This window comes from Fulmarus glacialis, unplaced genomic scaffold (genome assembly GCF_000690835.1).
Source record: "Fulmarus glacialis isolate BGI_N327 unplaced genomic scaffold, ASM69083v1 scaffold9068, whole genome shotgun sequence".
In the NCBI taxonomy this organism is placed as follows: domain Eukaryota; kingdom Metazoa; phylum Chordata; class Aves; order Procellariiformes; family Procellariidae; genus Fulmarus; species Fulmarus glacialis.
The window spans coordinates 32,925-49,990 of NW_009228897.1; the positions used below are offsets into that span (position 1 = coordinate 32,925).

Genomic DNA, 17,066 nt, shown 5'->3' on the forward strand with positions numbered 1-17,066 from the left:
CGGGCACCTCTTTGATTGCTCATGGTCAGGGCAGATCTGAGAAGTAAACCTTCTGGGCAAGCTGCTTTTATTTTCATGGTGTCCCAGACAGATGCATATGAATTGAGTGGGATAAAATCTTCCTCCCCCAGCACAGTCTCTGCCAGCCCAAGGTTTAAGTTTGCACCCTGAGCCACGGAGGAGAGGTGAGGTGCACAGAGCCACGTTGTGAAAAGGTTGCAGCCAGGCACGCAATCCGCAGTTTTGCAATGTCCTCGGACGTTGGGGCTGAGGTCCCCTCTGTATTTTCCCACAAGGGCACGTGGACCTGATCTTCCTGTTGGCTGTGTGGCAGCAAGGTGACAGTACTGGAGGCTTTCCTGGCTGGTACAAGGTTAGCACTTGGGAGTGGGTTTGTGACCATAGCCAGTGGACACTAGAGCTGACGATCCATGCCTAACGCAAGGAGTAGGAGCTTGGGCTCTGCCCTCACTTTTCCCAGGTTGGGGACCAGGTGATCTTCTGAGATTCCTTCCAGGGCTGTTCTATGATTCCCATTGACCCTGTTGCAAGGTGTTGCAGCTGTAATCTCTTGTAGTGTTATCTTCGATGGAGGCTAACCCAAGATTACCTCCTTGCCACAAACACGTGAGCGAGACTTGATCTGTCCCACAGACGGAAGTTGTGAGAAGGCAGATATGCCTGCAGCAGGTCAGGGTGAGGGTGCCTTGGCCCCACAGCCTCTCGTGATCGGGTCGTGGATGTGTGCGCCTCCTTTTCCTTGCCAAGCAGAGCTAGCAGAGTGGGGTGCATCATTGGCTTTGGGGTTGGAAAGGGTGACAGGAGGCAGGAATGGGGTGGTGTTTCACCCAGGAGCATCTCGTCTGTGCCGCAGTAGCAGTGTTGCAGTGCTCTCTTCCTTGCACTTAACTAAGGGCCCAGTATACTAACTTTCTTCCTTTGCTCTCTTTAGGAGATGAATTAAAATGCAGCACACCACGTGCACAGAGGACAGGATCTACCACGCACTGGAAAGATGTCTACATGGGCTTAGCAGAGATGCTGTCTCCAGCAGATGGGCTGGTAGGTGACCTGTTAACCACGAGCTTGTTGGCCACGAGCCTGACACCTGACAGCCTTGATGGGGTCAGACTCTTCTGTTCTTCTGTCTCTGCATGATCTGCTGACCTACCTGGGCACCTCCGTAAGAGAGAACTGCTGGTGCTACTGGAGGCTTGGAGGCCTTTTTTCCCTTCCAATGTTCAAAGTTAGAGGTGGCATCCAATCTAGTCAGTTTTCCCAAGCAGCTCGTTGCAGTAGGAAGATGTACCAAGATGCTGAACAAGTCATGTTAGGTCTTATATGACTAAAGCTCAGCAGAGAAGCCGTGCGTCTTGCCAGTTGTCCATGCATGAGCTGGAAAGAGGAGTCGTCTTCATTCACCACAAGGAAAGACTCCTTTGTGTAATCAGCCACCCTTGCCTTGCTTTGATGCATATAGTCCTCAAAACCTATGGGCGTAATCTCTGCCGCATTGTCATAAGCAAGTGGGGAGATATTGTTATCGACTTTATTTAAATCTAGATCAGATACCATGGTGGCCATAAAGACGTGAGCCGTGTTCAGAGGGCTGCAAAGGGATTTGGGATGGCGGTGGTGAGGGCAAAACAGCAATGAGAATCAGTAATTTTTGAATGTCATTTTGACCTAACTTCCTCATACTCACACTTGTAGGCCGCAATTAAATCCTCTTGCAGATGAAAGAAATGAAATTAATTTGGGGGAGAGGGGCTGTCAAATCCAGATTTCCTTTTGTCTGTGCAGTTCTTCTTTCAACCCCCTCTGCTTTTCCGTTTACCTACAAGTCAAGAAAGAGATGCAAGTGGTATCCTACCTGCTGCCAAGTACTGGAGTAATCCCTCTCGCCGTCCCCATTTCCTCACGCCCACCGGAGTGACACCAGCTCCCTGTGCTGTAGTGTCACCCTGGGTCTTGGTTCACGCAGCTATGACCAGGACTCCTGGATGCTTTTGGTCTCCCCACGTTCTGGGAAACAGGCCCTGAAGTGTGACCTACATTCCTGGTTCCTGGAAGCGCGACCTAAAGTTTGGCATGTTACAGTGCGTGTCCAAAGGAGTCCATCTCGCCAAGGAATTCATTGTGCGCCGCATAACTCACCTCTTCCTGTAATTATAATTAATCAATTCCTGTGTCACTCACAAACTCTGCCCTTCTCTAATCCCAGCCCCTCAGCACTGGTGTTTGTGTTAGGGCAGCCTTTAAAAAACGATTTCATAATTCTTCCGGCTCATTAGCAAAGACAAGACTGTTCGGGGCAGGGGTCGGGTGGTGGTAGGCTCTGTTGGAAGCAGCTGTGCTGCCCAGGGATTCCTCATTTCTAATGATTTTCCCCCATCTCTCCGCCTGCTGGCTTTCAGTCCTCTTCATGTGGGTTTTGTGGGGTTTGGCAGAATGACCTGCCATTCCTGGGAGAATCTCAGACGTTTTACACATCAGAAAGTTCCCTTTCATCAACGGCATTTGTGCTGTTGCCAAAAATCTTCAGCGTGACCGGCGAACCCCGTTTCCGCAGTCGTCGGTGGATGTGATGTTAATAGCTCTGCTGTGCTCCGGCCCGGGGGTACCGCTTCTGGACAGCCCCCGGGGCAGCGCTGCTTGGCCAGTGCCTTTAGTGCTCTTCCATGTGGGCTTTCCACCCCTGCTGACTTTTAACGTGTTTGCTTTGAAGAGCTGCTGTTTCACATCCTACCCCCTTGCAGTCGGAGTAGGAAGTATTTCGTTATTGCAGTAACATACACGATTTAGGGAAAACAGAGCATAATGCACAGGTATACCTACACCCCTTAACAGGTATCCTGTTTCTTTTCAAAAACAGAGCAAAAATATTTGCGTGTTCTTCTGCCTTCCCCGTGTTACAGCAACAGTTTAATTATTGCTGTTCTGTGTCAGATCCAGGCTGTTATTTATGGCAGGGCTCTGTTCCTCATATAGTCAATGAATCCCTTCATCTTGTTCTTAGCTGTGCAGTAGCCTTCTCCTTTCTTGTTTTTAACTTCTTATATCACTTCTATTTCCCAATTTATTTGCTTTCCCCTCCTTTTTACCGTTTCCGTACACCAAAATAACACGCACCACGTCACAGCTTTTTGGGCTGAGACCTTGCTAGAATTTTGTTCATTTTTAAATTATTTAATGCTTTATTTTTACATGGTAATTTTACAGGAGGTTGCTCCAGAGTGGGTGAGTAATCACTTCCGATGCGTCGTTTTCCCCCTGCGTAAGTGACTGAATAGCTGAGGACTGTGAAGTCAGCAAAAAGGATAAGTGCGAGTGCTTTGGCCGTCACAAATTTATTCCGTGGATGAGCCCGTGGTCAGCTCTGGGGTCGAAATAGAAAATCTTTCCTGAACTGCAGCGTTTATTGGAGGAACCATATTAAAATTAATTGTCTCTGACTCACAAAAAACCCTGTTAGAAAAGTGCTAGGAAAGACAACCTCCTTTTCCTCGTGGAGACCCTCTTCAGAGAGTTTGCCTTCCTCCATGTTGCTGGAGAGAGATGATAGTCAAATCAGAGCGTGCTAAAGGAAGAAAAATATTTTATTTCTTGCTGGTGAGCAGTGAAACGGGGAGCCTTCGGTGAAGGAGAGTGCTGGGCTTGGGTCTGGCTGCTGGCGGTGCCGGGGATGCTGTGCTGGGGAGGCAGAGGTGTGAGAAGGGCTGGAGGATCGCCGGCGTGGGGAGCTGCTGGGAGGCTGTAGGGCAGCCCGCTGCCTGCAAGGTCCCAGGGGTGGGAAGGAGCTGTTGTGTCTCTGCCACGGGGCTGCATGTGAGGCAGAGATGATGAACGATGCTGGTGAGGAAGGACGGATGAAGGCCACTGGTGAGCCAGAGAAGGAGAGGAGTCTTCAGTGATATGTCTTACGTGATGCCCAGGGAGTTCAGTTTGCTCAGCTCTAACAAAGGGAAGCTTAAGATCCTGCTCGATTGCAGTCATCTAAATACCCTCGTGGGAAATGAACAGAAGTCTGGTGTGGGGATCTTCCAGCTTAGTCACCAAGTAATGCGAAATGCAATGTCTGAATTACTTCTAGCTCTAAGTGCAGAATTAAGGTGCGCTGGTTACTACACCTTGCAAATTTTAATCTTTGAATGGATTTCTCCAGGCTTGTGGTGGGTTTTCTTGCTGAAATCACTGCCCAGGCTGGGTGGAAGCTCCGGGGTGGCTCCAGCCCTGGGAGGTGCCGCTGTGCCCTGCTCAGGGGGCTCTAAGCAGCTGCTTGGAAATGGGGGCTGCAGGTTGGACTCCTGTGCGGTGCAGGATGCATCCCAAGAGGATGCTGTGACTGCGGGGCTCTGCTGTCTCCTGTGCTTCAGGCACCTCCAACCCCCCTGCTTACCAACTGCTCCGAGTCGGCCCTTCCTCTGGGCAGTCCCTCGGAGAAAACCACATTATTCTAGTGAGGGCGTAGTGGAAATGGTGGGAGTGGGTCTGGGGGAGGGAGGAAGTGGAGGCGTCTGCTTTTCTCCCCTCCAACTGTGTCACTTCTGACGGCACCGGGAGCTGATGCCCAGCCCGAGCACCGTGGGCGAAGGCAGCTTGGGCATGCGGTATTTCTGCTTTATTTCTTTTTTTTCCGACTTGACAGTTGCCCCCTATGAAGAGCGGCGGAGGGGAAATGTCAACCACCGAGGTCAGGAAGGAGCCGCTCTGGGAGGAGGGCGTCTCGGTGCACTTCTCAGAAAAGAAATTGCGAAGCCTCATCCTTCCGAGGCCACCCACGGAGCCGCTGCCGCCCGGCTCCCGGCACGCTGCCGGCACCTTCGTCGATGCCGATAGCGATCAAAGCGAGAGCGTGCGTTGCGCCCAAGCTCCCTCCCGGAGCGGGGGTCTTGGTGCAGCCTCTGCCCGCTGCTGGGTCCCTGCTCGGAGGCTTTGCTGTGGGTTTTGCTCTCCCAAAGGGAGATTTTTCTTTGGGTCTGTGCCATGTTGGGCTCAGTCTAAGCGTGCCGTGTAGGATGCTGGGATAAGCATAGCTTAGTCCTGCTTCTGCTGCGGCTCCATGTGTCGTAGCCCCAGCATCCCGCAGCTGGGGCTGCAGTGTGCTCTGGGCTGTCTGTGTTGCTGGCAGATAAATCTGACTCATTCTCCATGTATAAAGAAAAAATAAATAGCACTGGGTCACTGTTTTAGTGGAGCACGATCGGATGGATGAGCGTGAGGGCAGGGTGGATGTAAAGCAGGTTTTTTTAGCTGTGGGGCTTCCCACTGCCCTGCTGGGAGGGCTCCGGTGCCTCTTGTGACAAATTCATAGGATTTAGGGGCTGGAAGGTGAAGTTCTTGTTTGTGCTGCCTGCACAAGATGCATCTTTAAAAGCTGATCTTGACACCTCCAGAGCTGGCGATCACCCCGCAGCTCCTGCATGGACCACTCTCCTTTAAGGCGTTGAGTGGTTTGTGTGCGTGATTTTACTTCCCACTTCCCTCAGCCTGACCTCTGCAATCCCTGCCTTGATATGAGTTTAGGTGAGTGAGGTGAAGCGTTTCCCCACCAACACAGGACTTTCCAGTGCTTGCAGTGATGGCAGGGAGCATCCCTCCTCACCTTGGGGGACATCCCACGGCATCTTCGAGCTGCACGCTCCATGCAGATTCGGGGCCTCCCTTGCATCTCATAGTGAGAAATGGTTTTTTTGGGGGAATTAAAGAGCAAGTGCAAAGTCCAGGAGAAAGCCTGGTTCAAGCTTTCTGCATGCTCGCGGTGCACATCCTACCCTCGTCCACCCCGGGACAGGGCGGGTGCCCGGCGTGGTCTGGCGCTGCTGGTTTTGAGTGGAACCTGGCACAGTGGAACGAACCCAGTTTGGACTTTGTGCTCTGTGCTGCTCTGACCCATTGTAAAACACTGCTGTGATTTGTGGCCTGACCCAGAGTGGTGGCATGATTCACCATCACAGCAAACCAGCAGCGGAGCATCTGCTCGGAGACGGAGGAGTGGCTGCAAATAAAACTTTCTGGAGTTGGTTTCTCACCTGGCTGCAGCCTCTCCCTGGCCTGGGAATAAACCAAGTGCTGCTCTGCAGTTCATAAAAGTCCCCGGGTGCTACCGCAGCACCCAGCTGTGTCCCAGGCAGAGGCAGGACATCTGCAGAGGGACGGAAAGGGCGCTCGCAGGTGTGTGGCTCCTTTCTTCTTTTAGTGTCACCTGGGGCTTTTGTTTCTGACCTGTGCACATCAGTAGCATCACCCTCCATGCCCAAATAATGTTTTTAGTCTGGATACAGGGGATATGGCTGCAGGGACTAACTCTGCTCCCAGTGGTTGGAAAGTGGATGCTCATGATCTGGACTGTGTGTGGAGGGAAGGGAATTCCCACCCAGGTCTGGATCCCCTGTCCTGACTGATGCCTGGCGGTGCCGGACACTTTGCTTTGCCGCGTGGTCTTTGTTTATTGTGTCCAGGATTTCCGAGCTGCATTTTGTGCTTGAGACTATTTTTAGCAAGGACGCAGCTGTTTTGGAGTGTCTTTGATTAGTGCTGCTTTGCCAAAGTTAGGAGCTCAGACCCTAGCAGCCTGCTGCCTCCCAGCACCGTTTGGCTTAATCCCAGGGTAATCCCAGTGCCTTGCCATGACCATGAGTTAAACAGAAATTCTGCTTATGGCGATGTTATTCAAATATACCTGGCTGCATCCTTGTGCTTCAGCTCACAGTTATTGTAGAAGACTCAAAAATGGATCAGAAGACCTCAGGTCTAAATTATATTTGTACGACACTTCCCTCCAGCCCTGCCCTTGTCCCTGCTACCTGCCCGTCCTCCCAACCTGTTCACGGTGGGTTTGCCCCAGCGCCTCTCCCTCTGCCCCATTCAGCACAGAATAACGCGGCGAGCTGCTGCTGCAGCGATTTCCTCCTCCCTTGCTAGAAGTGAGAGGAAGGAAAGAGCCTGCGTCTTGCTGGGCTATTTGTATTTGTGGTTACGCTCGCGCAGGAAGCAGCGTTCTCCTCGTCTGGCGATGCACCCCGACGGAGCTCAGCTCCGCTGCTCTCACGGATCCTGCCCTGGGCAGCCGCAGCGGGGCCGGGCTCTCTTGGGTGAAATAATCCTCCCGGCCAAAGCAGGGTTGTTTCAAGGCACCACGTGAGCGCAGCCGCTTCTTGCAGAGGTCAGCAAAGCTCCCGGCAGCTCTGACCACTTCTGCTGGGCCGGTTGCTTTCTTGACTATCCCACAGGTGCTGGGGCTTTCCCTGGAGGATGCCGCGCTCTGGGATAATATTGATTTATTTGAGCAATCTGCTGGAGTGCTTCTGGGCAGAGCCGTGGCTCTGTGCCATTGCGCTGACTGATGAAAGTGGCTCAAAGGAGAACTGGAGCATCGCTGAATTACCGGGTCGCTGCGGCTGTGCCCTCGCTGACAAGATACCACCATCTAAGATTGCGCTCTGGGTGTCAGCAAACCCAGCATGATGCCGGGAGTACTGGAGGCAAATTAAAAATTGCAACTGTAATTAACAGCGAGTGCATCTGAGCTCCTTGGAAACTTTCCAGCAGGATCTTTCTCCACTGGAAAATCTTGATTCATTGAAAGTGAAAAGTTGCATGGCAGCGAGGAGGCTTTCCTATGGGGGAAGGCTCCTGCCCTGTTTTGTTCAGCTAAAAGTTAGGCATAAAGCCACAGAAATAGTGTATGTCCTGGTGAGCAAATGCTTGTCCGTGGCAGGGACAAGTGAAGACTGTTTTTGCAACCTGAGCACTAGTTTTGCTTGTCTTGGCATCGATCTTCTCCCAGCTGCGCCACGGCATACATCTCCCCTGGTTTAAATTACTCCTGTTTAACACCTAGAAGGTGTGTAAAGGTATTTTTATGGCATGTACGTGCCTGTATGTTTGATGAATTTGTAGCCTCTGCAGCTGGGAGTAACGTTTGAGGGACAGACAGCGTGACCTGTAGATTTGTGATGAATACCGCTGTCCCCTTGCCAGCTCACGGTATTGTTTCTTCCTTGTTAGCTCCAACGCAACAGCCGACACGCATGGGTTGGTGTTTGTTAAGTTTCTGTGCCACTTAATAGACCGTGTGAGTGAAGAGCGGCTAGATTTATATTTATTTTTCCTTTCTGATCATTAGCCCCACTTCCCTGCAGCGAGAGATGCTCTGTTTCTCTTGGTCTTTCTTTTGGACTGAGCTTGGAAGAACCATGGGTTGTGGCTGAGCTGTGTGATGTCTGCACTGCCTCCACTCCTGGTGATAAAATCCGTGGCGATGGGGAGATGCAAACATGGACCCTTCTCAGATATTTGTTAGGCTGTTTGCTTGAAGTTTCCCTGTAACTTTTCTCCATGGGGCTGTGTGCAGTGCCTGGGTCCCTCGGGGGGAAGAGGAGGAGGAGGAGGTGCAACTCCCTTCTTGGTCTGCAGATCCCGGTGAGCGCCGCCTCCTCCCCCAGGATGCAGGGCTGGGATGAATGGAGGCGCCCGGCAGCCTTCGTGCAGATCATTTCCTCCGAGACCATCTGGGAGGTGGCCCTCCCGCCAAGAAAAGTGACGACCTCGGGAAACACCTTGGGCCATTGTCACTGGTCGGGTCCCAGCAGCGAGAGGCAGATGGCTGGCGGTGGAGGCCAGGGTGCTCTCAACCAACCGGGGTGAAGGACCCTCCGTCCCTTTGCACGGCAATTCTCCTCTCTCAATATCTGGGTAATCTCCTGGTGGGGTTTTAATACATTCGATGAAAATTTGAAGGTGCTAAGAAATGGAATAAATGCTGGGCAGGCTTAACAATGATGCTGATATGAGCTCTGACTGCCGCGATGCTGATGTGATGGTGCGTCTCCAGGGTGTGGGGAAGCTGGTCGGGGGGATGCAGCATCTTCCCTCAGGTGCGATGCAGCTGCAGGGGGTTGGATATGTGCCTGACGGGGAGCTGAATTTTGCAGGGTTTGAGTGAGTTTATAGTTGGGATAGTGCATCTGGGGTGTTTGAGCCTGGGGGCAGCAGGGCAAGGGGTCGTACCGGTGGGTTTTCTATGCTCAGGCAGACTGAAGGTGGGCATCCACCTATGCCACGCGCATCCCTCTGGCCTCTGCAGCGGGAGCGTGGCCGCACAGGCATGTCAGCTACCCGGCCTCCCTGGGGGAGAGGCGTCCAACCCAGCTGAGTGCGCTGGGCTGCGAGAGCGAGAGTACAAAGGTGCTCAGGTACAAAGAGATGCCGCTGAGATAAGCACCACTTGGCAAGATTAGATCTGTCCAGAATGAGGGCGGGAGGTTTTTTTCCTCTGCCGTGATCTGACATAGCCGGCAAACACCTTCGCCCTGACCCCTTCCCGTTGTTCTTCCCTCCTGCAACCTTCTTGAACGGGGCTGTGAGTGATGGTGGCTCTGTCTCCCCCGCAGCCGGGCTGTGCCTGAACTGCTGGAGCCTGCAGGAGCTGGTGAGCCGAGACGCCGGCAACTACCTCATCCTTGTGGAGAAGATCCTCGGCAAGGCCAAAGAGGTGAGTCAAGGGGCTGCCGGGGAGGGCTGCGGGCTTTAAGGTGGTGTCAGCTCCGGGGATTGCCCAAAATGGAGTTTTGCAAAGCTTGGTGGGTGATTTTGTGTTGTGGTAAGGTGTTGCTGGAGCATCGGAGCTTGGGGTCGGGTGATGCTGGGTCGGCAGGTCCGAAACTCCGGTGGGAACAACCCCGTGTGTCCCACCGGCTTTCAGCACATGGGAACTACAAGGGAAAAACCCAGCTCCCATATCTGCTCTTTGGGCAGTACTGCAGATTCACGGGGAAGGGTTTTGATTTCCCAAAGCGCCGCTCGGCGCCGTGCAGGGGCAGCCCGGGTCGTAGGGCTGCACAGATGGAGCTGGCCTTCGCCAGACCTTCCCCCGCCGTAAACTGGGAGCTGCTAGTCCAAATCAGAGCAAATTGAAGGTTTCCTGTTGTTTTTGATGGAAACTTTGCCACGGCTCTGCCGGGCTTCCTGCAGGGCCAGGAGTGGAGCTGGGACGCTGGGGACCGTGGGCAGGGTTTGCACCACGTAGCAGCCTGGCAGGAGACAGTCAGGTCAGGCACAGCGGGGAGGCAAAACGGCGGTGGGGCTGATCGTATCGGCCTGCCGTGGTCCCGTCATGTGCCGGAGAAGCTCGAGGCATCGTCGGCCAAGTGGGGTTGGCTCGGGCTGTGACCAGGAAGACCTCAGAGGAATCCCCTGATGTGGCAGGAAACAGTGTTGTGTTTCCTAAATCCTCAGCGCTGGGATTCATGTGATGGAGTAAATGCTGCCTTTCATTTTTGGGGAAAGAAAAGCTGTCTAGCTGCCAGGCTGCAGAGCTGATACCAGTTAAGATTAGCACGATTTGGTTTAATCCGTTTATTTTTTTTTTTTTTTTTAAATGGCTGGAATTGATCTAGTTGCAGATAACATTTTATTACATTAGGGTTTACGTAAGGGTTTGTTGCACTTTGTGTTGTGCTGTGCTCATGAACAAGGGGAGACAGTGTCTGCAAGCGAATCCTTGAGCCATCACTAAGTCCCTCAGTGAAATAATTCTGCTGGCTATTCACTGGCAAAGGCTGGGACAAAAATCTATGGTGCTGCTGAGCTTTGCGAGCCGCTTGCAGGGGCTGGGCTGCCTGCTTGCCTCTCCAAACTGCCTGCTTTGAGCCTCTTCCATAGAATTTCATGCAACTCTGCAAGGATCAGGAGCATCGGAGGGCTGGGGGCTTGGCCAAATCCGGCTTCTCAAGGGTAAAGGCAGAACGGCAGTCTGTGCTGATCTGCCTGTCCCACTGGTGTGGGTTACTGGGGCTTTAGGGGTTATTTTCCTGTGGGGACAAGGGAATCTGCTGGGGACAGTGATGTGATGGTGCGCGTTGGGCATGTGGCTGCACTGTCGGGGAGTCTCCCAGCACCGCCAAGGATGCTTTTGGGTAAAGCTTTATGGTGAACAGCCCAGCTCATCCTTCTGCCCTCCGGCTGTTTCCTACAGGTGCAGGAGAAGTGTGACTATGATCTTGTAACACCCCTGGCTCTGCTCTTCTACTATGCGGTCCTGTATGTAAGTCCTGCGGCTGCTGCACGTAGCTTGATCCCAGCCCCCGGGGAGGCATGAGGTCCAGGGCCCCGCGGAGCCACGCAGAACAGACACTGAAATTGGGGTGGCTTTCGTCTGAAACATCATGGTCTGCTTTGATCAATTCATCTCAAAAAAAAGATCCTGTACGAATCTACAGGGATCAAGACTAGGCAACCACTGCACAAGCTGAGAGATGAAAAAAAAAAAGAGTTTCAGTGGTTTTAATCTTTTTATTTAAAGATGGGCTAATCAGAAAGGGAGATGGACAATATCTCTATGCAGAGAAGGCAAATTTTTTTCATTACCCTTTATACTTGTGCAAAATATATAGGCAACGCTAATGAAAAGAAGGAGCGGAGCCTTCACAGGAAATACTTTTTTTATTATTATTATTAGCACAATGCATCATTATCCCAAGGAAATCATTGTTGCCAGATCTTGCAAAAGCACAGGCTGTAATGCGATTCATCTATATGGATCTGTGGTTGTTAAAAAGAAATTTATATATAGGCTTTGGCATGTGAGCCACAGCCGGGAGGTTGGGAAGGTGCAGAGCGGATGAAGCGTTCTTGGAGCTGTGCCCAGTGGGGGTCCTTTGACCTTTCCTTGGGAGAGGACGGGGTGTCACGGGGTGAACCTCTGCTCCGATCCGTTTCTCCTCCTCCCACTTCCAGCCTAAACTCTCGAGATTTTACGCAGCGCTCGAGGCCTGTGTCCTTGCTCCCTTTCTAATCGGGTCTCCCCATCCCCCGCAGGCTCCCCACTTCCCACCGGGCTCTGACCTGCTCCTGAAAGCCACCAGCGTATACCACAGCTTCCTGACCTGGCCCGTGCCCTACTGCGACATCTTCCGCGAGCTGCTCACCTTCATCAGCGACGAGCTCAAGGCCCCCGGTAAGTGCTCCTGCCCCATCCCAGGGTTTTCATGCGCTGTTGGCGCTGCTTCCCCAAAAACACCCGCTGCTGCGACCGCCCCGTGTTTGTTCCCGAGACTCTCCTGGTGTTGCTGTCTGATAACCCACTTGCTTCATGAATCCCTTGAGCGTAGTGTCCACGTTACCTTGTGTATCCCACACCTCAGCTTTTCCAGGAGGCGAGGACCTCTGCCCTCCATCCTCTGGATGATTTTCCCTGGTGGTCCAGCACAGGGTGAGACCAGATTCCTCTGGAGGAGCAGGTGGGATGGTGGGGTTGTGTTTTCGGTGGCTGCCTTGCATGCAAGGTGGTGGGAGCATCCCAGGGACTTTCAGCTCCGGACCAGTGTGGATTAGCAAAACCTGTAACTATTTCCTGGCTGCTGTTCAGCATGAGGGGTCTTTCCCATGGCAAAGCACGTGCTGGCTGCTCCCGCCCAGCCCTGGGCTTTGTTTGAGATGCTCAGTTTGAGATGCTCAGTGGCGTAACTGGGGTGATAACAGTGGGTCCATTCATCGGCATCAAGGTGGCCGGAGCCTTCGAGCCTGCCCTTGCGTGGAGATTTCCACAGGGCTGAGGGACTCCCCGGCTCTTTCTTTACAGCCGAGACACTACCTTGTGATACGGCTTTGGGCACATCTATCGGCAGCAGCACCGCTCCTCTTAATTAAGGGCTCCTCGTAGATGTCCTGTTGTTCCCAACGGAGCAGCTCTTCCAATTATTTCTAAAAGGCCATTTCTCCTAATCTCCCTGTCTTTTGGTGGCTTACAGAGAGCTGTTATCACACGGAGCAGATTTCAGCCCTTGTTTAATCCTGCGCAGGGCCATGGCAGTGAGACCGGCTCTGAGCGGGACTTGGGAGGCCTCAGATGGGTACATGGGCTGTGGCTGAGGCTGGGGATGCTTCCCCGCTTCCTCAAACCAGGCAGAAGCTTTGGAGAGCCCTGACAGGGACGGGAAACACAGGGTCTCCATCACAGCAGCAACGTCCTGTGGAGATGGGAGCTTGTAGGCGCAGATGGGATGAAAGATGCTTTCAAAGGAACAAAAAGATTAAAAAACACGCAAAACCCTCTGCAGCGTTGGCGCTGGACTGGCTGATTTACCCCCAGCTCAAGGCTCCACCAGCGTAAATGGCCACGGCCACCAGGCAAGGTCTGGCTGGGCTGTTGTGCTGCGTCCAGCCTCCAGCTCAGAGCTGCAGGGCCAGCACGGATGTGGGGACGCTCGTCCCACGCTGCTGCAGCCATGGACTTCCCCAGCTCCCTCCTGGTCATTTATTGCTGCAACACCGGTCAGGGCTGTGTTTTACAGACCTCTGGGAAAGCCCCAGTGCTGGGGCGGGTTTGCCACATCCTGCTCTTGTGCCATCACCACCATCACTGGTGCCCGGGGCTGTGTGAGCGGGGGACTTTGGTCCAAAAGCTTTTCCCCTCCTACAAGCATATGAGATTCCCCCACTGCTGCCAAAAGATGCCTTGTGGGAGGTGTTGGCCTGCTGGGGCTGGGGAGCCCAGTGCTGCCCCTTGGTGTGGCCTTTCCCCCAAACTGGAGCCAAGAACAATGAAAACGTGTCCTCTGCTGGTAAGCTGGCCAGGACCTTATATGCTTGTTGCACGGCCTCCGTGACCTGCTGCGAGGCTGAAGCAAAAGCTTTTTATTGAGATGAGGATAAATATTAACTGAGAACAAGCTGCTGTCAATATTTGCCAAGAATGCAATAGCTTTTATCTGCGAACTGGGGCTGATGTCTCTGCAAGAGGGGTGAACGCTGCTGTAATCAGGGGGCCTGTGTGGATCAACACGAGCTGCCCATGGGTGCTGGGCCCCCTGTGGGTGCTGCTTCTTGGCTGCTGAGCAGCAGCTGGGGTTGGGATGTGTCTGCCTGCAATAATAAGGGTGCTGGATCTTGCTGACACCATAAGATCTTTCCCAAGATGTCCTCCAGTCCTTCTGCCTTTTGGGAGTGACACAGGCTTTGCTGTTGCCACCCAGTCCGGGTCCGTCAGACATTGCCTGGTTGAGGTTCCCAATGGCGTCCCAGGGAGGGCATCCCAGGGATGGTCCCAGGGAGGGCATCCAGGGACGTGGGCTGCTCACGCCAACCTCGCTTCTGCTGGGGCCAGGCTGGGCTCCATCTCTGTGGGAGGGAAGGTGGCAGTGACCTGCTGTCCATAAGTGAGATCCAGGGCCTGGGGGGGCTAAAGCAAATGGCAGAAGCTGCTAAATATCACCCATGCAATTCAAAAAGGATCCCACATCAGCAGTGGGGCAGAAGGGTCTGGGGATGGAGCAGCTCTCCCTTCCCATCCTCTAGTTGCCTTCCCATCCCCTTGGGCTTTCACCCTTTCTGTCCCAAGGCTCCCTTGCTCCCGGGCTGGTCCCCTTGCATGGTGCCTTGTCCCTAATAAGGACTTTTGGTGCTGCCATGCCCGCTCCAGGCTGCGGCTCAGCCAGGTCAGGACCATGTTAGGAGACAAAGTTGACGTGCTCCTGAAGCAGAGCTGTCTGCGGTGGTGCCATGTCTCCTGTCCTCTGCTCTCTCCCCCAGGCATCTCCTTCCAGAGGCTGGTGAGGACGGAGCAGGGACTGCCCGTGAAGAACTACCAGAGCTCCACCGTGTAAGTGTGGCCATGGGCACTGTTGGCGTCTCTCTCTGTAGCACCCCCAAATCCCACGCTGCTTGCACAGCAGTGGGGCTGCAGCGCGCAGATCTCAAAGGCGTAGCGGCGGGTGCCAGGGACAAGAGCTGGATAGCTGGGCTGAGCTGTGGGAAGGGATAAGGAAAGTGACTGTGGCATTTCCGTAGCCGTGGGTCAGGGTGTGTGGGCTCCCCATGTCGGTTATCCTGCAGCCCTGCTTACTGCAGGGTTGCAGATCTGGGTGAAAACAGCTGGGGAAGGCAAAGTCTTTTCTGCGGGGAGTTGCTGATCTTGGCACAGGCTGGTGAACAGCCAGGAGACGCTTTGATCTGCTTGTTTGGGAGCCACCAGCCCGAGGGAGGACAGAAGCGAGTCCATCCCAGTGCAACAATTAATGCAAACCTTGCAGCTCTGAGCGTGGTCAGACTTTGCACCTTATTCGAGGGCTGAACCTTTCCTCCTGCCAGGGCACCTCATTTGTAAATAGGAAAATGAGCCCGGGTGGCATGTGCCCATCCTGCCAGCCCTAGCCCCAGGGACAGTCCTTCTGCACAGCTGCCTCTACTCTGTGCAGGAGGGGTGTCCTGCTGTTCTGGCTTGTCCACTCATGCCGTGCAGCTCTGGATCTGCACCTGTATCCCACCCAGCTGCGCTGGTGCTGCTGTGTTGCTTTCCCAGTACAGCTCCCCAGCTCTACAACGCTTATACTGGTGCAAGTGCAACCACTTATGACTTAGAACACGATGGCTATATTTGCATAAAAAGCTCTGAAAACCTGGCACAAAGCTGTACACAAGCTGAACCTTGGGCTTGTTGAAAGCTTGCGCCCATTGCCTGAGCTTTCTAGAACCAAGCACGCCAGAGCACATCCTTAATTTAGAGACATTTTTGCTCAGTGAGGTGGACTGCTCTTGTCAATGAACGTAAGCACATGCCTACGTGCTCTCTGGATGGCAGGTTTGGGAATTCAAAACCTGTGGATGTTCATTTTGTGGTCCAGAGCAAAAATGCAGCTGAAGGATGTGGCTCTTCTCCTTAAAGCCCAGAAGTGATGCTCTGACCTGCACCTTGCAGGGGGAAGATGTTTCAGGGGCCCCTCTCATTTCCTACCCTCCCACCCGGCTTCATCGCATGTGTTGGATGTCCAGTTTGGACAGCTGGCTGCTGGGCTGGAGCCCTGTCTGGGGCTGGTTGAACAATTATTGGGCTGGTGATATTGCAGATGTGGCAGGAGAGATGGTGCCAGGGATGCGCCGAGGGGCAGGATGGAGGATGCTCATCCCTTACCTGCTCCCTGCCCCTGGCTGGCACTGCAGTGTGGGTCTGGCTGTGACTAATGTGAGAGGACACTGCCATCTAGAGTGAATTTGTCCAAGAGTTTCGTGTGCCACCAGCACACAAGCCTGGCTGCCCAGACTAACTGCCATCCCCTTGTCCCCAGGACGGTGCTGCTGCTCAACCGCTCCGAGGTGCAGAGCGAGTTCCTCTCCATCGCTGAGAAGCTGAGCGCCAGCGAGCACCCGCAGCGCGCCACACTCGTCGTGCTCCTCGAGCATCTCTACCAGGCCAACTTTGGAACCCGCTGTGACCTGGACAGTCTGCACCACCTCCTGAAGGTAGGCTCAGAGAGCTTCGACTTCGGTGATGCCATGATGCCATTGGGAGCAGTTTCGTGCAGTTGGCTGGAGGATTTCCTGACCAAAATAATATTTGACTGACAAAAGAAAAATGTTTTGATAACACCTCTTGTAAGAAAAATACATGTCTTTCCCTTCTCTTCTCAGGTTAGACCTGAGGTCTACACTTCTGTTTCGTGAAGTGTGTGGGGGTAACTCGCCTTTTACCCTTTTACTCCTTTCCCCATCCCTAAGTGGAGAGAGGAAGAGCCCCTGGATTTGAAATGCAGCACAAGTATTCGTTTGACCAGAGAAATACCTTGCTTTGGGATTTGGGGGGAGTGAAAACTTGTGAAGAAAACCCCTTAAGTTGTTCAAACACATTTTTTTTTTTCTTTGCAGAAATTTTGAGGGAACTTGAAGGGGGTAGGAGTTAGAGGAGGGAGAGAGATTGGAGGGAGAGAGTGGTGTAGTTAGTGACCTTCCCCAAAGACCTGTACATTGCCTTTGCGGAGGGACCTCCCTCAATCTCTTGTCTTGGCTCTGCTCCCTCCAGTCCAAGACACTGGAAGAGCTCTCGGAGATCTACGCCAGCGCTGCCGACGCACAGGAGATTGCAGCTGCCAGCAGCGACCCTGTGCAGGCCCGGGAGCGCCTGCAGTCCGTGCTGCGGGACATCGCGAGGGCCGCGTCGTTTCCTGCCATCGCGGGTGAGAACCCCCCCCGTGCCCCTCTTTCCTCCAGGGTTTTCTACCGGCTCAGTAGTGAGAATGAGCCGCAGTGGCGATGAGCTCCCCTGTGCTGCGGGGGCTGGGAGCCAGCCCTTG

The 17,066-nt window shown here is 53.6% G+C and overlaps 1 protein-coding gene across 1 annotated transcript in view; it reads left to right on the forward strand.

Moving 5' to 3' along the window:
• Positions 1–965: 965 nt before the first annotated feature.
• LOC104081054 (phosphoinositide 3-kinase regulatory subunit 5-like) overlaps positions 966–17,066 on the forward strand; it is a gene marked incomplete at its 3' end in the record, with an annotated part of 18,372 nt that continues 2,271 nt past the window's right edge. The window contains exons 1-7 of the mRNA XM_009583648.1: positions 966–1,062; positions 9,396–9,496; positions 10,979–11,047; positions 11,821–11,959; positions 14,533–14,602; positions 16,065–16,239; positions 16,796–16,949. Coding sequence (XP_009581943.1) covers positions 966–1,062; positions 9,396–9,496; positions 10,979–11,047; positions 11,821–11,959; positions 14,533–14,602; positions 16,065–16,239; positions 16,796–16,949 — 805 coding nt within the window. The remainder of the gene's footprint in view (positions 1,063–9,395; positions 9,497–10,978; positions 11,048–11,820; positions 11,960–14,532; positions 14,603–16,064; positions 16,240–16,795; positions 16,950–17,066) is intronic.